Below are 24,576 nucleotides of genomic sequence, written 5' to 3'. Positions count from 1 at the left end.
TCACACTCGCACTAATTGCACTTTTTAAACTGTGTTAACAAAACTGAAACCTCCAATTAGTCCAAATTGTATGTTATATTCTATAATAAATAAGTAGTTCCTGCATGGATGTTTGGCATGCCTTTGACATCTGAGCAGTATGAGTCCTGTCTATTTTTGTCACAGTTTCTGGGTGAGGGTTGGACTGCTCACAGAGTTGTCGGACATCACATTGGCCTGAAAACTGTTGCTTAGAACAGACTGGTTTGCCACGTTATCCAGGTAATTTTGCTATTAGCTGCTCATTCATTATAAAAAAAAATGTTCTGCACAGTCAAGTTGTTTGACTCAACTATGAAGGGTGTAGCTTTGAGATCTTATGTTCTGCTGTGTTGATTGTGTCCAGTCATTATATGATTGAAGATTTTAAGACTATTTTAAAGGGTTGTTGATCTTTACATTGACACACATGGTTTCCATGGTTGTGGGAAACCTGGAAAAGTCATGGAATTAGTAACAGTAATTAAAAGGTTTGGAAAAGTCATGGATTTTTTTGTGATTAAATGTATTATTACTCTGATCTTCTCTAAATAACCTCCCACATCCAATTCCGTAAAAAAAAGTTTATGCTTACATCCTTACAATGCTGCCTGTTGCAGCATTGTTTTTCAGACTTGCCTACAGAAATCAGTTTATAATCAAATGCATTAAGAATATACTAATAGTATAAATATTTTTACTTGTCCCTCATGCTTGAAAGCCAGTGACTAATATTATTGTGAGTATTAGAAGTGAATATGAACATAACCAACTATTAGAGATTGAAAAACGTTGCTTATTCAGGGTTCCAGCAGTTCCTTAAAAAGTCTTAGAAGGCACTGAATTTATTCATCTAAAATAAGGCCTTAATTGGAATTAAATTGACTTATATTATTTTTTTAAAGTCTTGATATTGCTCAGACACGGAAAGTAAGATTTTATGGATCTTTTTTCTGATGTTGAATTGTAAAATCTCAAAATGATCGGCAACATCTACTTTTTGTCAAATACTTATTTTATTTTATTTTTTAAAAAAAACTCATCATGACAGGAATTCAAATAGTGGAAACTCCCATGGAGATTGAGAAACACAAATTTACTCAGAAAACTGTCCAGAAATGCCAGATATTTCCCACTTATATTGGTTTAACTAAATAGATACTTTTGTGATAATATAATATATTCATTGTCTTCCTTGTGTTCCAAAGGAATTGTTGCTTCAACATTTAACATAGATGATCACACTTTTTCTTGCCAAAAGTTGTTTTTTTTTTTAATTTTGGTAATTAGAAAGTTGGTTTTAAACATAACTCCAAGTGGTATTTAAATAGTCTTAAATCTATTTTGCTTCAGGAGCCCTGCTTTTTATTGTCATGCAATAAGTAACATTTGGATTAAAGTATCCTTTACAGCTCTGGTGGTCTATAGTTGTGATGATCTTGGAAATTTTATTATGGGTCCTTAAATAGTCATGGAAAAGTTTTGTCCATGAAAATGTATGGGAACTCTGGTTACAGTTAAGAACAGAAAAGGCTGAATTAAATTAAAGTTGTATCAGAATCATAAATTGCAAACCTCCCACAGCTGCTTTCCTCATGGACCTGTATGAGATCAGAGAAGAAAGACTGGATGTGATCGCAGAGGAAGCCGAGTACCAGGAGTTCAGCAGAGAGCCGACCGCCATGGCAGACAGAGGAGGGCGGGCGCCCCGAGGAGTCTCCACCTTCCAGAGGTTCTCTGTGGACACTGACGATTCGCTTCGTTTTGATCCCTGTGAGGACAGCCTTCCATCTCCAACTGAAGAAGAACATGATGAAGATGTGTTTAAAGAGGGAGACACTGAGGTGGGGACACTAACACAGATTTGACCCCTGATGCATGAATGGAACATGATATTTTCTTATATTTTTTGACCTGTGCTCAGGCTAGTTGTAAAGATGTGAAACTGTACAAAGATGTGTGTGGAAATCTGGTCTACCAGTGTGGACTCATTGATGTTTCCAGCACCTTGCCAAGAACGAGCTGGATGGAGTGGTGGTTCTCCTGCATTTTTCGACCTCTGTTCAACTGTGGTAATTTCTTGGAACTTAAATCACCTTTTCTATAGGGTCTTGGTGAAAATGGCAACATAAATACACAACCAACAGCCCTAGAATGCAAAGATAAGAAAAAACAACAACATGCGTCCCTTTATTTCCCTAAAATAGACATGACATTACACTCAACCCTTTATAGGGCACTCATTAAAATACTTGGAAATTAAAAATTCAACCCTGGAGCGTTACTGAAGGATATTCTAAGAATTTTTTACCTTTTTGACTTTTTTCAAAATTTTTCATTTTTATGTTGAAAATCAAGGTCAATGAAGTTACCATATATGGTTCCTTGCCAGATGAGGGGCATTTTGTTTTCCCAAAATGGATATATAAAAAATATAAGAAAACACACATGAACTTGAAGGAAAACAGTAACAGTGACATGTAGATCTACTGAAAACAAAGAATATTGATATAATAATTGTAAATATTTTATATGATTGACATTTAATTGCAAATATATAATAAGAAGTGGAAAAATAGCATCATGGGAACTGGTGGCGTCACTTTTTCTTATAATTCAATCAGAAAATCACTAATATAGGCCATGTAAGTATAATAAAAGAAACAGTCATAAAACTTCACCAAAATCACACATATTTCACTTTTCTAGCTTGAAAATTTATATAAATGGAAAAATTTCTCACTGGATCACTGTATGATGTTATTGTGGGAACATCCCATGCACTACTTAGTACTACTTGTCCGATGTTATAACATGTTTTTTGTATTTGAAAAAGTGCTAGGTATGGCTTACTACACGTACCGGGCGTATGTCCAAAAATAGACATGCAGTCACCTGTGCTAGTCTGTGAACAGGGCATATGATCAAATATGGTGTCACAATATTTTCATGCAAGTTACACTAATTTCTAGAAATCCTACTCAAACAACACCCATCTCAACATTTAGCACAACTATTCAAACATATAATGTGCAAGTTTCATCAACTTACCTCGGTTAGTTTCGATGTTATAGCTGTAGGTGTGCAAAACCGAACTTTACGCATGCCGGAAAAACATTGAAGTTTGAAATGCTCCGGACGACTGCAGATTGGTCAGATGCCGTGATGACGCCTGATTTTCGCTGATTGGCTGGGAGAAATCCACGTGATTCCTCGACCTCACCTATAATACATCCATGGACCTGGAGGCATGGGGATGCCATTTTGGACGTCCGCCATAGTTACCATATCTTGTAACTTATAAAGGGTTAAATCACTTTTTCTATCGGGTCTTGGTGAAAATAGTAACATAAATACAGTACCACCACCCCTAGAAATGCAGATAAGAAAAGAAATCTCTAAAAACACTCAAATTCTTGGCATCAAAACATGCACGTGTCCTTTTATTTCCCTAAAATAGCCATGAGATTCCACTTAAGGAGCAATTTTGATGTCCAAAGCCCTTTATGAAGTAAAAATTAGAAAAAACCTTTATAAAACAAAAAAATATGACATTAAGTTTATTGTTATGCATCGGAGCATTTTCTTCTAAAACTGTCAGTCAAGCAGTGTCATCCAGGACAACAAGCAATCAGGAGCAGTTTATAGGGCAATTTATTAGACAGGATGTTACCCAGTCAGGAAAATACATGAAAGACCTGAAAACATAGGTGACAGTTTAACAAGTCTCGCTAAAGCGTGTCTTATGTACATCTCCTTTTCGCTCTCTGGTATACTATAGAATAGAATCCTGTGTCATTTGGGTAATGCTAGAAAAACATACAATGCTGATTTTCACAAATATATTTATTTAATCTCAATTAAAACACTTAAAATACATGGTTTAAAAGTAAGATTTTACTTCGAAGTAAATAACACCAAGGCAAAAAAAAAAAACCCACCTTCATGCACATTTTTAACCAATTTTAATTTTTGGTTAACTTGAAACTCAGCCATAGACTGTCAGCTAACATCTGTAATTTTATATTTTTTTGTGGCTAATCCTTTTCAGATGAGATTGGCTACATGAAAGCTTTAATTTTTTTGTTTTATCGAGCTTTAGATGACGAGCAGGAAGTCTTGACAGCACAGACTAAAAAGCAGTTTGTTTCTGATATAAATTCAAAAGAACAGGAAATATGACTTTTAATTGTTTTCAGGGGGAGACGGTCATAATCAGGAATCGGTTGCAAGGGAAGGTTGCTGAGATGGAAAACTTTGCAGGTCATCTGGAGGAAATCTTTCTCACTGTGGAGGTAAATTGTCGTTCTCAGAAGACTTGAGAGAAACAGATTGTTCTAATGTGTTTTGACATTGATTTATTATTTTATGGCTGCGTGAGAGTTTTGGGAATACTTCTTTTTTATTATCATTTTGTTTTATTAAACTCAAAGACAGAAGTAAAGTTCAAGATGTCAGATTTCACTTTTGTAAGTCCTGAGGGACCTGAACTCAAGAGTCAAACACATCCATTTTATTCATTGCCTCCCTTGATCTGTCAGCCTCTCCTCATTTTTCTTTCCATATTTGGTTTAATGCGCAACACATGTAAATCTCCAACAACGAAATGTATGTACAGGAGAATTTTGGCCGTCAGGAGCAGCACTTGGAGCAGCACTACAACGATGTGCTGCAGACGTTGTCTCAGCGATATGACGAGAGGGCGGCTGCGCTGGAGGAGGAGAAAAAGGGGAAGCTGGAGGCCCTGTACAAGCAGCTGCTGGCTTGTGGTCAGGCGATGGATGCGTCCAAGGAGCTCATTGAGACAGCCCAGGAGATCTACCGCAGCCAAGACAAGAGGCTTTTCCTGAAGGTGTCCTACAGTGTCTTCTTGTGTTATAGATACAGATTACAGTGGATTACATGATAATTGGCTCCAGTAGTTGATTTAGCTGTCCTGATTCCTGATTTGCACTTAAAACTTGGCTAAAGTGGTTCTGCATTTATTTACTTTGTTTAATTGCTTTCTTTGACCTTTATTGACAGGCAGTTATGCCCACTATTAAAAGGTAACTGATGCTACTCAGTGAGTATAACGCATACTGTGACACTGCACTGGCCATGACTGCAGCGTGATCTCAAAAGACTAACTATTAATGGCATGGGACTAATAGTAATGTGTTTCCAGGTGTTTTTATCTGTAGTTTGAGACTGATTTCATGCAAGTAGACTAATATGAAGTATAAAAGTAAATTCTCAGCCTTCCAAAAACAGCAGTATGATAAAAGCCCATACCCAAGGTCCACGTACAAGCTTTATGCAGAAAGATGACAAATGAGCATCATTGTTGAAACCCACGAAATACTCCAGGAAAAAGCTGCTAAGTGGACCTTAAGTTGTTTTCATTGTCAACTTGAATACACCAAGTGATCCAAATGAATGGCATGACACGAACTGCTTTACCTCAAATTCTAAATCTTAGTATGTAGAGCCCGTTTTGTTTGTCTTTTAGAATCGAGGAGTTTGCCAAAGAGGAGGTTGACCTTACGCTGACTACGAATCTTGAGTTTGACACACCGATTGCCGACCTGTCAGATGTCAAAACCATGATGGACTCCATCAATGTTGTTCCAGGTCTGATTTATAAACCATTATAAACAGTCGATTCTTGTTTTTGGTTTTCTTCAGTTTGGGTTATTGTAAAACTAGTCTTAAATTTAATTCCGAATAGCATTAAAAAGTCTTGAATCTAACTTGCTTTGAGTTATCGGAACCCTGCTTTCACTAAAAACAATTTTAAAGTTACAGTTTTATTGATAATAATTATAATAAGTAGCAGAGAGGTGTCAGTTTTGTGCTAAAACTAGAACAAGATGTCATAACATATTGATTTTTAAACAAAACTGTTCCGGTTTTTGATAATACAACTTGAAAACAAAACTGTGTTAAAAAATGTTTCCCCAATACAAAAACAGCTCCATCTGCCCCAGTAATCAACCCCCAGATGCCCAACTCTGCCACCCAGACGTCGCTGCGTGTTTGCTGGAGCTTATTCTCCGACGACACGGTGGAGTACTACGAGCTTTACTACAGACCAGTGCTGGAGGACACACCAGCAGACAGCACCTGTGCACCGCCTGGTACAACACAGAAACCCTGACTGCAGATTCACACTGCATGATAACACCATCTACTGTTGAAGTTGTATCCAGTAATGTAGGAATCTCTGATTTCTCTGAAGGATTCTGGTGACTCGTTTTGATAAATTCAATCTGTGCTGGTTTTTCAGTAAGCAAGGTAAATGTGAAGGAGACCCACTGCACTGTGACGGACCTGCTGCCCAACGCTCAGTATGAACTCTGGGTGACTGCGACCAACACCACAGGCATCAGCCCAGCGAGCGAGAAGGCCTTATACATGACGGGTAATAAATGTCGCACAACTAAAACTACATGAGGAGTCATTAAATTTGTGACAGTTTAAATAATTGTTCCTTGGTGATAATTTAAATAATAGTTCTTGCTCTTTTTTTGAAATAATTGTTCTCTGTTTAAATCATTTTCTTGTTCAGGATGTCGACTAAAATCCCTAATTTCCCTACTTTGTAATCACTTCAGCCTGTCATAATTGTTGTTAGAGAGAATAAAGTCTAAACGGTTGATTCCTCGCTCTCTCCCTCTTCCTCTCTAGTGCCGTCACCTCCAGTGATCAAGCAGAGGGAGTGTACTAGCTGTCCAGAGGCTGCTCTGATCCGCTGGGAGTCGGGAAACACCAACCCTGTAGACTCGTACACCGTGGAGCTCAGTGAGATGGGCACCAATGGCACAGAGAGCGGTATTACTGAGTAAGAACTGCGTTACTAACATACACCAACAGTTGACAGATTCAGCACAGAAACAAGCTAAAATTTAACTGTGCTTTTCTTGACATTTGTCATGTTTATTTTAGAAAGAGTTAGTGTACAAAGGTTAACTGATAATATCTATATTAAATGGAAATTTAAAAGTTTTTTTTAAGCTGGACTCTATTTTCTCACGTTTTTGTGTCTAAGTGACTAATCTGGTCCAGTAGTGAGAAAGAGTAAACAGGCTGCATTGTAATTCCTACGGGTGGACTGATATCCAAGGTTGGCTTTCAACATTTCTTTTGAATTTACATCTTTAAACATTAGATTGTGGGTCCTGGATAAAAACTGTCCAAGACAGAATACAATTGTTCTGTTGAGTTACATATTTATGCATTAAGTCCCCATAAAAATACAGTGCAAAGTCAGTTTCTTATGGAAAAAATTATTACTACAAATTATCGTAAAACACAACATAAAATTGGACAAGAGTGGATTAAAGAGTGGGACTTTATAATTATTCTCTATCTGTTATATATTTCAGGTTTCTTTTTACTGAATGCACTAGTGCTATTAACTTAATTATTTGAATTTCTGAGGTGGTCTTATTCATATTTGTCATTTTCATTTTATTTACTTGTGTTTTTCCAAGTTTTTTTTTCTTTTTGCTTTCTTTTGTTTTTAAGATCATATTTTTATGTCATCACATTGTCATCTGTTTTATGTGTATTGTTGTTATTCACAAAAAAAATCCCCTTAGGTAATTGTGCACCATCAATTTATGTCCACTAAAAGGAGAAACATTTTTCCTTATCTCTGCCAATCTGGTGTTTTTGTTGGTGTGTGTGTGTAGCTAAGTCTCGCTCAGGACTCTTCCTCTGAAAGCTCACATACTTTTCCAAAATGTCGAAATCAACTAAATATTCAGCCATGACACTGACAATCTTTTAATTAACACTAAGCTACTCCTCTCTCCAACTCTCATTAACGTTTCCACCATTGTTTTTCCTGCAACAAGCCACCTCTCACAAGATTTCAGAATGACACTTCTCCTTGAGCGAGACTTCATAATAACAAACATACCTGCGAAAGGTGAGGAAAAGCATTCCATTTCTCTGTAGGGCCTTTTCCGTAATGTTGTCAGACACTTAATAACAATCGCTTAAGTCTGTCAGTGGCAAAAACAAACACTTTTAATGGATGTATTTTAATGGTACACAATTGCCTGTAGGAATTAAATTACACCCTTTTTCACTGCACTGGTCTCTCTAAATATTGGACCAAATTAAAAATTGTTGTTTCCATTAGTCACTTAGACACAAAATCAAAGAAAAATAGGCTTCAAAAGGTTTAAAAAAAAACAAAAAAAAAACAGTTTCCCTTTAATGCCCCAGTGAATTTGCAGAGCTTCAAAGATGCAGCACCTCCTCATGATGTTTATCTCCACTGGCCTGCCCTCTAATAAGGCTTTTGCTTCAATACATCCATAAACAAGCCTGTGTTAGTGTTTGCTTGGGATTTTTTAGGTCCCATGGTTATAGAGCTACTGAATCAAGACACACACTGTCCCAGAAAATCTATTCTTAGCTTCAGCTCCTGCAGCACTGTTAGCCTCAGCTAGAATACCGTCCTCACATTTGGGGTCATTTTCATTTTTCATCCAGTCACCTCAGAGAACAGTCAAACCTTTAATTTGAACAGTCTGTGGTGGGTTTTTTCTCATAGAGGGGGGCTAAACTGCATTAACTGAAATGGCTCCATTGTCCAAATATGACAACGTTCTGAGTTAAACACCCCATTTATCCACCCTGTATTTCAGAAATTGTGAGACAAGATGTTATTTTAAGGTTTCATACTCTGTTAGAGGGAGGGAAATAAAAGCCAATACCAAAAAGTTGTCGTCATTGTGCTTTTAGTGTATTTAAAAAGGAAGTGATATCAGCCCTCTGTCTTATTGGTTAATCCTCCAGGTCTATAGTAGCCGTGCCCACCTGTCAGTGTTTGATCCAGCTGCAGACGGGACGCTGTTACCTCATCTCAGTGAGAGCAGTCAACATCGGCGGGCCCAGCGACAGGAGTGAAGTTATTACTGTCTCCACAACAGGTGAGAAGCATCGTGCATCAGCCTATTCATGCAGAAGACGTTTTCAGATCATTAAGATCATCAAAAAAAAAACAACAAAAAAACATTTAGACTCATACAAAAGGAATACAACTTACCGAACCGTGCAGGAGATGCACTGATTTGTAGCATGAAACCATTTAATTCAGTGTTTTTATCGGCTGAAATCGCCTGGTCCATTTATTTTAGAGAGGAATTAACCTCCGTGGCCAATTCGGCTCCCTGTACAAACCTCCTGAACAATGAACACTGATTTCTTTAAAAAGCATAGGACCTAGAAAAAGTAGAAATGTATCAAATGAAAGGAAAAAATAAAGAAAACTATATTTATTATATATTTAACATCAGATATTGAAGAAAAAAAATATTATTATTATTATTTTCAGGTCATTTCCTTTCCCTTTTTTCACTCATTTCATATAATTTTCTTACTTTTCTTTTTTACAAATCTCTAATTTTGGGGGTCATTTCTTGTTTGTCTGCTCATTGCCTTTTTTCCATGTTTTCAAAAGAAATTAAGCCAATTTGCTCAGGTTTCAAAGGGTTAAGTAAAAGTAGAAATGCTGATTTATTACAAGTAAAAGTCCTGCATTCAGACATTTCCTTCAGAAGGCCCATGTAGTGAACTGCTGGCAACAAAATCTCCTTAAAGCATTAAAGTTTTCAAAATAGCCTCAGGTGACCCCTTAATTCATGCATCATATTTTTAACCTGGAAAGTAACTATTAACTAAGTGTAAAGTAACATCAAATGGAAATACTTGAGTGTGAGTCTCTCAAAATTTGATTTAAGTTCATTACTTAAAAATTGTAACTTTCCATCACTGCTTTTTGAACATTCAGATTATGACAAACATCTGTTAACCTGTTCAGGTACATTTTTCCATCTCCTGGAGGACACTGCTCATCCCTGCCTGTCCGTCTCTGAAGACGGCTTCACCATCTTCTATGGAGACGAGGAGCTGCCAATTAGTGCTATGGCCTTAGATGATAACAATTCCTTTAACAGGTAAAGTAGACAATGGCTGATTGTGTGACAAAAGATAAACTTTTTCAGGTTAATTAGTGTTGATATGTTACATTAAGACTGTACGTGTTTACAGGTGTGTAGCTGTCCTGGGGGATCTGATCCCAGTTCGAGGCAGGCATTACTGGGAAGTTGAGGTGGATGATGGGACAGAATTTAGGATTGGAGTTGCAGCAGAGGACACAGAGAGAAACTCATACCTCGGAGCCAACAACACCTCCTGGTGCATGAGACACATTCTCACTCCATCCAGGTAACAGTGCACCATCACTGTGATTAATATCCACATGATGCTATTTTAACTTTAAGAGAGAAGGCAGATATCGCTATGGCCAATACCTCCAACACTCAACAACTCGCACCAAAACAATCAAGACTGATGTATAAAATTTAAAAAAGGTGAGAGGAAAATGTGTTTTGGATTTGTGAACAGCCCCTTTAATCTTTTGAAACAAGGATTGATTCCTTTCAAAAAAACATGGGAAGGCAATCAGTAACGAAGCAATAGATAAGCAAAAACTTTGTGAAAAAAAAGTTTTAAAAAATTACAAAAAAGTTTTAAAAAAGAAAAAAATAACCTGTGCTTAAAAAATAAAATTGTTTTGTAGCACAATTTAAACATTTAATTATGATAATTAGAAATGTAGTTTTCCCTGAGCTTTTTAAAAATTGTTTCCTTAAACTTATTTCTTGCAATTTGTGAAACATTTCTAACAAAGTTGCTTGTTGCCTTTTTCCTGTGTTTATAAAAAATGACACCAATTTGCTCAGAATTCAAAGGTTTAAATACTTGTGAAAGCCATCTGAAAGCAGCACGAAGTCATGTTGCTTCAGGTTTCAAACATGTTATGGTAATTTCCACATTGTGTCATCTTCATCAAAGTCTCACTTTGTGGCAGAGGAAATACTTTTCTATACATATCTAAATTTGTTTTTAAATGGGATCAGAAGAAAAACATTGATTTGCAATTACTAATTTCAGACAAACAGCAGTGGGCTCTATGGGTTCCCACACAATGAGTTGTAAATAGTTTCAGCAAAACACAGGGGTTTAAAGCTTTGGTTGTCTGCTCAGTCATTTGTACTTCTTCCCATTTGTTGTGCATGCTGGGGAGAAACTGGCTTTTATGTTCACATAACTACACAGACCGACTACATGCAGATCTGATTGCACTATTAGCATGCCGATCCTCCGAGGGACCACTACCGCAGTGCATGGAAACTGGGCCAACACTTTATTTTTAGTCACCAGATATTTTCCTTTCCTTAACCAAAAAAAAAGTGCATCTGCTCCATGCAAAACTAAGCTCACTGAAGGTGGAAAAGCCCACAGTTGAATATCTGTGACTTTTTTATACGTGTTGCTATGGTGACTCTTCTTGGAACAAAGCAGGGCAGTAGAATTGCCACATCTAGCAATTCATTCAGTGCGGCGTATCACACAAGCTCTGAATGTGGTCTCTGTTGTGGCCATCTTCTTGGTGATTCTGCCTACGTGCAATTTAACAATCACATTTCTCATTTTCTTTAATCTGTGGCCATTTGAAATCCTGCTGTTGGCTAATGATTCAGCATCTGCTTTACTAACGGCTGACAGAGTGGGTAAATTATGTGGACAGGATGAGAGAAGCTGCTTTATATTTAGAACTTCTTAGCTTTACACAATCATAATGGGTATTTTTTCCCCTTTAGGCATAAATACGAGTTCTTGCATAACGGCTGGAGTCCTGACCTGAGGATTACAGTGAACCCAGTACGAATAGGAGTGGCTTTGGACTATGCAAGGGGGACTCTGTCCTTCTTTAATGTGGATCTGGAACAACACCTTCACACCTTCCACTGTCACTTCCTAAATTATGTCCACCCCTGCTTCGCCCTGGACAACCCAGGAGCTCTTACAGTACACAACGGCATAGAGGCTCCGGAGTACACATTCATCTGACACAAGCAATCATATCTAACATGAAATAAAACCCAGGGCTGGAAGGACGTGAAATAACTGTGTTTTTAATACTTACCATGAATCTGTAAACACCCAAATTCATAAAAACATCTGTCGCCTTTCCTCATATAATATATAATATAAAATGTGTGGGATCCAAAGACAATAAGGGCGTTTTTTAGGTGTTTTTATTATAATATTCCATGGGAACAGGCATACACCATTTTCCAAGATAAGAAAAAAGTTTCACTGAATTTTACAATATGTATTTATAGCATCGGTAACTGCAGCAGACCATGTGTTTCAAGTCGAAAAAAGGAATTAAGGGGCTTGTTTTCAATTAACAAAAGATGCTTTGAAAAATGAAATGTGTTTAAGAAATAAAAACCCATTTGTAGTTATTATACAAGTGTATTCACATCTTAAAAAAGGAAAAATCCACCCTGAATACTTTCACACTGTTTGAAGTGAAGATTTTGTTTTATAGTGATATATTTTAACAGAAAATGTCTCTTTTTGGTAAGTGCACATTTCAGAGTCTGACCCTCTAGCCCTGTCTGCACATACACAGATGATTCTGTAAACTAATATTTATCATCCTGACCACATGCAAACTTTTTTTTCTCCAAAACCCCGGTTACTGTGTATCCATACGGACATGTTAACAGAGTATTTGGGAAACCATGTCATTATCTCCTCAATTTGCGCATGCCCACTGTTGCTTTGTGTAATGAACATGAGCCACAAACAATCACACGGCCGACTACCACTTTGCAACATTTTGTTAATACTGCTTGATTAAATGACTACTTTACATTTAAACCCAGTATTGCTGCAACACTTTTACGAACAAACGACATCTGCTGCACCCAATGTTTTTGCTCCACCTCAGCATCTGCAGTTTAAAGTTCATGAGATCTCCAGTGGGTGTTTTGAGAATGGTAACGTTAGACTGTACGCGTTACTGTCTTTGACATGACGGGAGAATGTGGGGGTCGTTTTTGCGTTCTAGGTGTATGACAATATTTCTTAAAATGAAAATCGTTGGGATTATGTGTTTTGTTTTTGAAAATGGCCGGGGAAAATTTTAAGTTCTTCTAATTATCTGTATAAGTATAAACAGGGCGTTAGACTAAAAACAAAAGAAAGGCCTCTCTTGAGACAGCGATAGCACAAGGGTGAAAAAAAACTTTAGAAAAGACTTAAACGGTAACCTCAAAATGCCCCGATGGACCATGAAGCCACGAGATGCGCTGCATTTCAAGTCGTGTGACTACAAACATGCACGACTATGAACTAGCTGGGAGGCTATCTATATTTCTATATTTACAGTTGCTATAAAAGTGGGCACACATTTAAACATACCAAAAAGATTTACTTACACCCATTGTGTGATGGGTTACATGAGGACATTGTGGGAAAAAACTAACTGAAACAGAAATCAAAGTAAAGTCTATGCTAGGGCGAGAAAATGAAAACCTCTTTGTTGTTGTTTTTTTTGTTATTTTTTGCATGTTCAGCGTGTTTACTACTAATCATCTGAGCTCTGCATTGCTGCTATATAAAGATTGTCAACCCGATAGTGCATTAAGCTTAGTCACCTGTCTTTTATGTCCTAAAATGAATATCAGTGTACAAATTTGAACCAGAAATTTCAAAGTGTACATTAGTACTATACAGCGATGAATGGGAAACCATGTCTGTTTGGATGAAAAGTAAACAAAAAAAATCAAATTTTGCATGGAAAATGGTCAGCAATAATGTATTTGTTCTTTGTAGTAAACTGGGTACAACGTGGTAAAACACTGGTGTAGTCCTGCAACAGTGTATGAAACTTTAAGGGTGGATTTGACCTTTAATGGAGATTTAGAACTGTGACATTCACTTGTGACGAAGTGAATGTAGACTTTGGGTCTGTGGGTGTCCTGGACAGTGGGGATGGGGCAGGGCAGGGGTTATGAGTTATCTGTCTTACTGCTGCGTGTCCTCTCCTCCTCTTCATCGGAGGAGTCTCCTCCGTAGGGCACTAGCCCCGATGCATCTTCGTCCGCTTTAGATTTCTTCTCGCACACCTCCTCTTGAACACCTGTAAGGACACAATAAAAATGGACAGAGAAAAGAAGAGAGAAAGTGGGAGACATGAGAGAGAGAGGGGGGAGGGGAAGAGACAAAGCGAGAGAAAAACAAAAAGGAAACCCATTGCGAAGCCCCATGTTAGCGGTGGTTTTTGAGTTCGTTTGATCCGCAGCCAGGGGAGGGAAGATATCAAATGAAACGGCAGCAGAGCACACATCCATAACAGGCAGGTCCAGGGACACATGTTGAGAGAGAAAACAAGGGAAAGACAAGAAACATATACAAGAAGAGCGTGTTAGTGGTTTCTACCAGTGGAGAGATTCACACAGGTCCCCACTCCTCCCCCATTCCTCCGAGGGGGGAGATGCCATTTCATGCAACAGACAAGTCTGAGCAGCGTTGCCAGATGTACGATTATTATCGAATTTGTACAATAATTTTGCCCACTTTACGCAGTATGATCATTTTATCATTTTATGATGGTTAAAATTCTTGGTCGGTTTTAATCTGCGCTGTCTCGTTCTAAGTCACTTCCCGACATGATCAGGATAGAAGAATATGGATCCTCTTTCCAACAAATTATGTGTGCTGACTCGTGAACAAAGCTGTCGCTCTGGCGCTTTAACTTTTGCACTAACAACTACTAACGTTTTTATAAATTCACCAGTAATCACAGTTATTTCTTTAATGACTTCATCTTATCAATTTCTCTGTTTTTATGCAGTATATGAAAAGACTTACAGTCTTGTTGTCTTGCAGTTTATTTTTGTAATAGTAGGCTATAACAAAAATTAGCAGCACGATGGATGGTGCATAGCGGTGCATTCCCCCACGCATGCATCAAAGCTACGTCAGCTTGCTTTACAAGAAAACAATGCGGGTGGATTTGTAGTTGTGTCATGAACTTGTTTAAATTTGTTTTATAAAATTACACATTTATGTCTATTTGTTCTTACGGCGATGACTCGCGCACAATAATTTTCCTCAAAATTTGGTAATTATAAGCTTGTGGTACTAGTTTACAGGCCGAGACAAACCAAACTAACAACAGTGAACTAATTGTGACGAAGGCTGACTGTTGAATCTAATCGCGTTGCCTTTGTTAACAGAAAAGTTGCACTTAAAACAGACCCTGACGACTACAGGCAATGAACAACTAGTACGTACGTTCTGCGGCTGTGGGAGAGGAAATAACTTCATACAGACGCTCACCGACAGCCCGACATCAAACGACTTCCAACCGTCAACTTGGCGTGTCAGGGCCCTAATATTTCCCATCTGGCAACGCTGTGTCTGAGTACTCGGGCTTTCAGAATATTTGGAGTTAAAGCAAGGCATACCCATCGACGCGGCGATGCCAGGCACACTGACTGGATCCTCTGTCACCGTGTCTCTTGGCCTTTTGCGTGCGACAGGAGCAGGAGCCACGAAGACGGGAGGTGGTGGAGGCATCAGAATTCTGAGGAGAGAAAAACATCAATATCCACACCACACGAGGTTCATGAAGAATAAGAAACAAGGGAAATTAGATTTATTTACAGACCTTTCCACGACTTTCTCTTCTCCGACACTGGGGGCAGGAGGTGAAGGCTCCTGACGGGCCGGGCCCTCTGGAGATCTGCTGGTAGGCTAAACAGAGAAGTACAAACCATTTAAGACAATTTTAACATGTAAAGAAAAGTTCAGATCACCAGGAAAAACAAATTTTAGCACATCAAACCCTTTCATAATGCTTAGACCTGCTCACATTTTAACTTTTTAAATTTCAAAATACACATTTTTTAATTTATGTGAAAGGGTGAAAAGTCACTATTCAAACTATAAAGCCACAATTCAGATGGATTTAATTTAACCCTTTTGGACGATTTTGATGTCTTTTAGTTGTTGTATATTTTGTGCCACGGAAAATCTTCATTACAAAAAAAAAACAACACTATTTTAAAGTCATTCAGGCCTTTATCACACTACTACATATTTGAATGAGCATAAATTTAATCATACAAATTTATGGAATCACCTTTAACATGAAAAAACATTATCTAAATAACTGTCTCAAAAGCCCTTTTACTATATCTGTCATAACCTCCTCTCTGATATGTATTTTATATTTCTGTGCAACTGTTAGGATTCAAGTTTCTAGCCAAAACTAAATCTTACAAGATTACACATGAACACATCATGATAATGTTTTGGACCAATGGCAGCCAGCAAGGCAAGTATCTGCCAATACCAATGTATTGCCAATAAATCGGTGCATCCCTAAGGTCAGTCATTAAATAAAAATGGTCTTTCAGTGATATGGTCAGGTGTTACTCTTGAGCTAACCTGTTCTTCCTTGGCCCCCTCCTGGAAATGACGTTTGGGACTTCCTGAGTCAGGGGGGGTGTTTAAAGATCCTCCAGGTTCCACTGTCTCACTGCTGCCAGGAGGCTGAAGAAGTAAAACCAACACATACTGTACACTCTGATGCTGCAGCAGGTTTTTACAAAGCTGAAACTCTTCAGAAGGCTTCAACAGTGCCCTAACAACAGCATGATGTAGATTATTACACACACGATGATCTCAGAACCTTTAACATGACGTTTTATGAAGCTTGTGGCGTGTTTGCAGATTTGAAACTGGTCAATTGGATGATTTATGATATCAATTAAAATTATTCACATGCTTTTCTTGCTTTGTATCATAAAATAAAAACATTTTTAGCATTTTACAAACTAAATCAATCAACATAATAACTAATAACTGAATACTGACAACAATTCATAGTGGCAGTCTCTCAATATTTGGTAGTTACCTGGACGAGATAGGGATGCGGTTTCCTAGGACACACCGGATACTGAACCATTGCCTGAGAAGATGGAGGGTTTGTCGACATGTTAGAATGACTTGGGGGACCATTTGCATTACTCCAATAACCACTGGCTCCTGAGTACGCTGGATAGCCGCCAGCATACCCATTTGCTGGGTAGTTATACCAGGACCCCTGGCTAGAGTAATTGCTATTAGGTGGAAATCCGTGTGCTGCGTATGCTGAAATGAAAGTATAGAACGTGGCGTTAATGCACATATCACATGGATCAATAACGGTGTTTTGACAACTGTGACGTACAATTTCAACCTATTGTTGAGCCACTAAATACGTCAAGGGATGATCAATTACCACAAGAAGAATGCACTCAGCTAGTACCTGACATTTCGTCACCCTGTTGGGATTAATTACAAGACACAAAAGAACACTCACGTTGTGTTGAGCCGGTGGCTGTGTACATCGACAGCATACGGGCACTTTCAGCTCTCACCTGCAGAGCGAGACAAATAAAAAATATGTCAGGATCTTGATATCAATCCACAAAGAGATGATTTATTTTCAACAGCTCAGGTGCATTGTGGGTAGGTGCAGAGCACTCAAAACCTATCTCTGGAGATCAGGTGGTTCACGCTACCACTTTTATGTTGGAGGTGGGTATCAGTGAAAACTATATGCTTTAATAGTTTCACCTTCTTAAACCTCCAAACAGACATATTCAATTCTATTAAACTCACACAACTTTATTTGTGGTGCATTAACTTACAGTTTCCAGCAGACTCTCTGTGAGTTTCTTCGCTGACTCCAATCCAGCTGCATTTGGGTGGCTGTAAAACACAGATGGTCAAATTTTAAATATCATGAAACAGAACTGCATAATCAGAAATACGTTATTAATCTCCGCAGGGAAATTGTGTTTTGTTACAGTCTCTCTGATGCCATCATAGGGTATTATCTCAAGAAGAAATATGTACAAGCACAAGTATATAAAATATTAATATAACGTAGAAATACAGTAATAATTAACAATTAGCACCAGCATGTAAATAATGAAATATTTGAAAACAAAGTAGGCAATGTATAATATACTGAGTATGTAAGTGTATAAACATAGAATTGTAAGAAATACAGTAATAGAAAATTAGCACTAATATGAGAGAATTTAAATTATAATATGGATAATGTGCTGAGTGTGTCAAGTGTGTAAAATATAAAACTGTGCCTTCTGCTATAATGCAATGTATAATACTGCTGTGCAAGTTAAAAATATAAATATGTTTGCAATGCTACATCAATAAAAAAACGATATACATAAGCAAGAATAACATATATACAATATTATATGTTGATATATGCAATATGTATAACATGTTAAATATAGCCTACATTCAAGAGTGGGAAGAATATTGCACGTTATAGTAACTGCACAGAGGATTGCTGCAGTTGGAATATTGCACCAAATATTGTAGGTTTTTTTAAAAGCATGCAGCAGTGCCCTTAGACGGCTGTTTAAGTCCCAAATGAACAAAAACAGAAACCATACAATATTTGATTTAAATTTGACTGACTTCATTAATTCAGACAAGTAATTTTGCTACAACAAGCACATCAAGTCATCATCTGTTAGAATTTAAGGAAAATGTTTTAGTGTCTAAAATCACATCCCCTTATTTTGGTTTCCTTTTAAATAAACATGGGTCTTGTTGCTAGAGGTGGGGAGAATCGATTCTTAGATTCATTATGAATCTCTCAAAAGATTATGCCTTGGTGACAAAAAAGCTAATTATTGCTCATTTTAAGCCAAATCGTCCCTTACTATGATCGCCTGCAACATATTAATACTTACTGATGAACAAATTAGATGGTGAAGCATAACAGATTTTTGATAAAAATGGTAGAGTGAAAGCAACGAAAATGAATACCATATGACAAACACCCCCTGGTTTAAAAGCTAATCATGGAAACATTTTTGGTTTTTTGGAGGTGGAGGGGAGGGGGGGGGGGGGCATGAATAGACCACCATATGGTAGTTTTGTCGAGCTTACTTTTGTTATTAGCTTTGTATTTAAATATAGTTGTTTTTTTTTAGATTTTAATTTTGGTTCATAGAAAATATGCTATAAAGGGATAAAACAGCATGTAGTGAGTAGTCACACAGTAAGAAGAATAAATCATTTTTTATCATGAACATTTTAAAATCACATCGTAGCGCTCTGAATCGAATTGAATCAAATGAGGTGCCGAAAGGTTCCCATCCCTACTGGTAGTGTTTGCGTATTTGTCTCTTCTGTTCTTGGTACATCCAGATCTCCTTTTCTTCTGAGTTAATCTTTAGAATGAAACTTAAACAGTTTGCCAAAGGTGACCACTGAAATGAACATACCTGATGTAGACATAAAGCGGTTCGAAGGACTCTCGCTTTGATGCTTGTTCAATGTAGCCAGAACCTTTTCCCCTGAGAAAGACCCGAGCCCCCGTCTCTGACTGGATGTGACTCAAGTACGAACCTCCTGGACCCTCGACCTTTTCATTCACATTGAACGAGGGCATTACGTGGTCCAGACCCACGAAAATCTTTGTGTGCACAAAACTCTGGGGATATGAGAAAAAATGTGATTTCTTATTACACCCTGCATATTTAAGTTGTCTGACATCTACTATATATGTTTATAAGTATATATATATATATAATTTTTTTATTAACAAGAAGCTAGAATGGCTATGTAAGCAGTTGCAGAAATCCGAGGCTTTTCGCTTTAGACCAGGGACGTTCTCGCTGCTACTTAATTTGGGAGGTGGGTATCAGTGAAGGCAACATGGTCTTCACTTGCCTCACTTTCTTAACCTCCATTTGAAAAATCCAGACTCTGACACAATAAGAACTCACATTCAATATTCAATATTCCCTATTTTACATTGCATGCTGCATAATTTGTTTTCATGTAACAATGTTACACATCCAAATAAATGACAATTACTTTATACGTGTTGCGACCTCATGTGCCTCAGGGTAATGTCTGTTAACCATCTTTATAGACTAAACAAATGTCAAAACTGCAATTTTACATTTTTCTATCACAATTATCATAATAATGTTAAAGAGGTTTTTGACGATGCTTCCTTCATTTCTGGCCAGTGTTTACAGAGGAAACTTTGATTATTATCAATGGTAACAATAACAAAAACTGCAACCACTGAATACAGTGTACAGCTTTTTCTTCTCTGCCCCATGTTTAACATGGCAAAGGTGTATAAAGTCAGAGGACTGCTTATGAAATAAAGAGAAGTTGTGATTTAAATAAAAGTTACACTCTAAGTTGAAGTATTGAAAGGCCTGCTGATAGTGGAGGGAATCCCTCTTACGCGGCGCATAGCAGAAACATTTGTCATGGCAACATTTTAGCCATGATTTAAAAGGAAACTAAACAAGTTTCACCACCATTTGTAGGGGGGTAAACTTCCCTACCCCTGAATGAGGAGCTGCAGGCCGATGTCCTGGCACTGAGTTGGCGGTGGGCATCCGTGGCACAGGTGGGGTAATGACGGGGCGAGGAGGCTGAGGGTAGAGTGTGAGTGGAGGCATTACAGGCACCTGTTGTCCTCCTGATGCTGCTGAGGCCCTCAGCACGTCCTCGGAGATAATCTCCTTTATCCTCAACACAGCCTCTGATGTTGCAGAGAAGTCAACAATATTTGGACATTAGTCATTAAGAACAATGGCAGACTCTACATATTGAGCAGATTTTTAAAAAAATACTACTTACTATTGACTTCTTCTTGGTTCTTTCCCTGGACATGCAAATACAACGGTCTTTGTCTAAAAGGAAGCAAATCAGAAATGTCACTGACAACACAGAACTTGTGCACTCCTCCAAAGATGTTTTTTTATCACCCAATTATCATTCTGACACATTCATTTTACATGGTAACTGATGAAAAATTTTATTAAGTAATAATATTTTTTATTTCATTATTTTTATTTTGGCACCTTTGGCTGTGACATTAACCACTATACTGAGGTCATTTGATGCCTACCACAGGATTGAGCTCATTTATGTATTGACTGATTTTTTTGGTGAAAGTTAAAGGAGTGCATATGTGTGATATTAAATTAAATTAACTATAATCATTGTTTAGTTATCATTATGTATCATCAGTTGTCTGCACCGGCTCCATGCAGACTCATGTCTCATGGGTGTAACTGCGATCTTAAGCGTTTATTTACACTTCAAGTCTTTTTTCCGGCAATATGCGCTTAAAAGCAAGGTTGATGCTCAATACAAAAGGCACTAAATAAATATATTCAGCCTCATTTTGCAACTTAGGAGGAGCAGAGTGTGCAGTCTCTGGATACAGCCAGAGAGCAGCACAGCTGACACGCCCGTCACTTCTTCCCAGCAACTGGGAAGCAGGAAAAGGGAACTTATTGGGGCTTGAAGAGCTCCAGTATTTAATTACAGGCAAACTATAACTTACACTGTATATATATACTACGACTAAACAGCTTCACTGCTAACCTTCACCACCAACACCCATCTGCCCTTAAAACAGTCTCTGTCACTCCCGCTCAAACCACACACACTTATATGTGAGGTGTAGGAACAGTGCAATAACACACAGCAGATTTCTTTTTGTCTGCGAGAAGAAAAAAAATCAATACTGTCACAGCCCCAACTGAACACCTGCTAACTATGTTGAGATTTCATTGAAAAAAGTCAATACTTTATTTTCTAGACTACCGCCAATCAAATTAAACATGCAAAAGTAATGTTAAATTTTAAAATATGGAATATTATTTTCATGTTCACAAGATCATGTCTTGGATGGGAACACAGTTATTTCACTGTGTCAAATACACAATTATTCAATATTTAGGTGAATTTAGGTGAAAAGTACTGGATTGGACAGTAGTAAAGGACTCAAACGGGGATCAGGGACAAAAAAACTTGATAGAGATATCCCAAATCTTAATTCACACATACCCAGCTTTTCCCTTTTCAGCTTCAGACATGTAATGACCTTTTGTTGAGACCACTGCTCCACTAAACTGTCGGATCTGAAAAAGGTAAAAAGAAATTGGAAATTACAAGGATTTATAGAGAAATGTGTATTTGAAGCTGTGTAAGACCTTTCTTAACCTTTTGCTAACATTCCCAATTTTTTTAACCAATGCCATGTTTCAAAAGCAGCACTACCACGGTCACGTTCAACTTACCTCCTCCTGTGTTTTGCCTTTAGTAAGAAGGTCTCTGCAATTTAGCGGTACATCATTTATGTCAACCTCTGTGACTACCATTTCTTCTGTAGCTGTTGGCACAGGCACGCTTGGAGGGGTCTAAAAGACATGTGAAATGACAATAAAACTGTAAGCCCTCAAATGATTATGATAATATCATATAGCTTTTTGCTACAGCTGTTTAAATCAAGCGCACCTTTGCGAGTAACGGTGGAGGAGTCAACAGCTTTCCTTTTGCCATTAACATGGCATTTATTTTAGCAGCCATGGCCGCAGCCATTTCAACTCCTCCCTGTGGTGCTGGCTTTTCTCCTGTTTGTGGTGGCTGAGAAACTGTGCTTTTTGAAGCAGCAGTGCTGACGTCTCCTGATAAAGAGACAGAGTGGGCTGCATTTTCACTGCTCCTCTGCTGCCTCACATCTACACCCTGTTTAGGTTGGGCTGGCTTATCCCATCGGCTGGTTAGGCACCTAATAAAACAAGACATAATCAAACAAACAATTAAGTATGTATACTTGTTTATCAACAAGAAAAACAGCAACAGATAATGAACTCCCCATTCCAAGCTATTTATAATATGCATGACAATTACGGTGAAGCAGTTGTTGCCAATAAAAATATTAGGTCTCAGGCACCCTCCAAAGATGCTAGTTAGGCATGTATAAATAAGAAAACAGAAAATATAACATGTTAAAATAAGGGATAAATTATAAAAAAAAAAACAAAAAACAGCATTTAGTTTTTTATACAACACATATCTGGAACAAACTCCAGGGTAAAATATGCAAATGGATCCTAGATTTGCGTCAAGCCAAAAAAAAACCAAAAAAACAATGGCAATCTATTGAGTGGCTTGTAGATTTTGATATCTCCCAGCCACAGTGGCAGGTGGGGAAAAAAAAGTTAATTTTCAACCCAGACACCCCCCCCCCCAGTATGAGAAAAATGGTAAAAATGGTAACTTCAGAGTCTTTGATACTTTTAGTGGTATCAATTCTTGATAGATGATTATGTAGTGGAAAATGAAGACAGGGGCATGTTTTAACACCCTGCAGTCTTTCTGTGTTCTCGTACAGTTTGTTTAAACGTACTTTTACACGCTAATAAACGGGGGAAATTAGTAAACACACGATAAATCATTAAATAGTTTAAATACCACACAAACAATGTTAATAGATAACGTTTAAGAGTTAATGCGGCTAATTGTTTACGAAGACGTGACAAATTTAAATAATAATGTCAATTAGTATGGCTTTAAACTCTTTACTGCTTGTCTTTTTAATGAGGTTAACAAACTGAATTTTGTGTCTAATTAAGGGGCGTAGCAGTTCCGTAACTGTTTATTTCCAGCTAAGCTAACAACAGATAAAGTCAGCTAACGTTGACTGATACTCAAGCTAAGGCTGAGCTAGCTAACTTAGCAAGATAAGTGCGATCCAATTTTGTACGTTTTTTGCGTTTCTATTATCGATAAAGCTGGTAAAACTTGATGTTAGATTATTCCGCTAACTCTGTAGGCGCGCAAGTGATAGCACACAAGCTAACATTTGTTAGCAGGCCACAACAGAGAATGCTAACTGGTGGCTTAGATAGGCTAGCTCACGTTAGCTTAGCTAGTTAGCTTACTGATCGGCGCAAATATGCAGTGTACTGTTAGCTCCTATTACTATTACCAAGTGTATTAATTTATCAAAAAGCTAAACACGAACTTACGGTGTTTGTCCAGTCATTCCAGAAGACATAGCACCACTCCACTTAATCTGCAGTAAAATTAAAACAGTTTCTAATATAGTCGACGCTGGGAGACGGGAGCCATCGGTCTGCTCTCTGTGGCGATTTCTTCTGACGACTTGTCGCAAACTCTGACGAGCTGTTTTCATGTTACGTAACACGGGAGAGTCTGCAAGGAAGAGTCTAACCTGTAAACTATCAACATCATAAACGTACATCACTCGAAAATAGTTAAACAACTGACTCGGGCAAGAATCGTCCCTGCAGCCAATTTATGCCCCCATTAATTTTTATTTATTTTTATTTTTTTATTTATTTAATTGTCATTTATTTTCATGAAAATGCATAAAATACACACATTTCGGTCCAAGTCAAAAAGACTTTGGCCTAAATTATTTTTAAAATAAACAAATGTACTGTTGATTGATAATGTGCGTTAAAATACATTTGCCGTATATGGCCATGTGTGTTATTGTTTAGATCTCTTGTGCAATTGCGGTGTAATATGGCATACCTCCTTATGATCAAAATGTCAATCAAATCATGTAAATCTTTTTTTCTTCCTTTTTATTTATGTTTTTTATTGAATGTGTTTTTTGTTTCGTGCATGAATGTTAAATAATATGATTATAATTAGCATTATTATTATTAGTAGTAGTAGTAGTAGTAGTATATTTTTTTCTATAATTGCTGGTGGCACGGTTGAGGGAGGCTGTGGAGGGGTAGAGGTAAGTGGGCATAATTGTATGATGAATCGTCATCTGTCTATATCTGTTAAATCAAATAAAACACCAGA

The 24,576-nt window shown here is 37.6% G+C and overlaps 2 protein-coding genes across 2 annotated transcripts; one reads left to right on the top strand and one right to left on the bottom strand.

The window, feature by feature from the left end:
* Positions 1-169: 169 nt before the first annotated feature.
* LOC121947329 (fibronectin type III and SPRY domain-containing protein 2) lies at positions 170-12,916 on the top strand. Its single transcript, XM_042492333.1, has 13 exons — positions 170-261; positions 1,603-1,862; positions 4,218-4,313; positions 4,637-4,870; positions 5,044-5,066; positions 5,510-5,631; positions 5,973-6,137; positions 6,287-6,421; positions 6,688-6,841; positions 8,812-8,945; positions 9,836-9,971; positions 10,066-10,242; positions 11,682-12,916. The coding sequence occupies exons 2-13, from the start codon at positions 1,614-1,616 to the stop codon at positions 11,929-11,931; spliced, it is 1,875 nt and encodes a 624-aa protein (XP_042348267.1). The 5' UTR covers positions 170-261; positions 1,603-1,613; the 3' UTR covers positions 11,932-12,916.
* Positions 12,103-23,882, bottom strand: LOC121947336 (KH homology domain-containing protein 4-like). Its single transcript, XM_042492345.1, has 14 exons — positions 23,763-23,882; positions 22,246-22,519; positions 22,029-22,148; positions 21,796-21,869; positions 20,578-20,630; positions 20,280-20,479; positions 19,197-19,405; positions 17,580-17,640; positions 17,249-17,306; positions 16,802-17,037; positions 16,333-16,437; positions 15,551-15,636; positions 15,348-15,466; positions 12,103-14,017 (listed from the first exon to the last, which is right to left on the bottom strand). The coding sequence occupies exons 1-14, from the start codon at positions 23,789-23,791 to the stop codon at positions 13,887-13,889; spliced, it is 1,755 nt and encodes a 584-aa protein (XP_042348279.1). The 5' UTR covers positions 23,792-23,882; the 3' UTR covers positions 12,103-13,886.
* Between the last annotated feature and the right edge of the window lie 694 nt (positions 23,883-24,576).

This window comes from Plectropomus leopardus, chromosome 1 (assembly GCF_008729295.1).
Source record: "Plectropomus leopardus isolate mb chromosome 1, YSFRI_Pleo_2.0, whole genome shotgun sequence".
Lineage (NCBI taxonomy): Eukaryota > Metazoa > Chordata > Actinopteri > Perciformes > Serranidae > Plectropomus > Plectropomus leopardus.
Note: the sequence above shows the minus strand (reverse complement) of the source record. Positions and strands in the feature narration are given on the sequence as shown.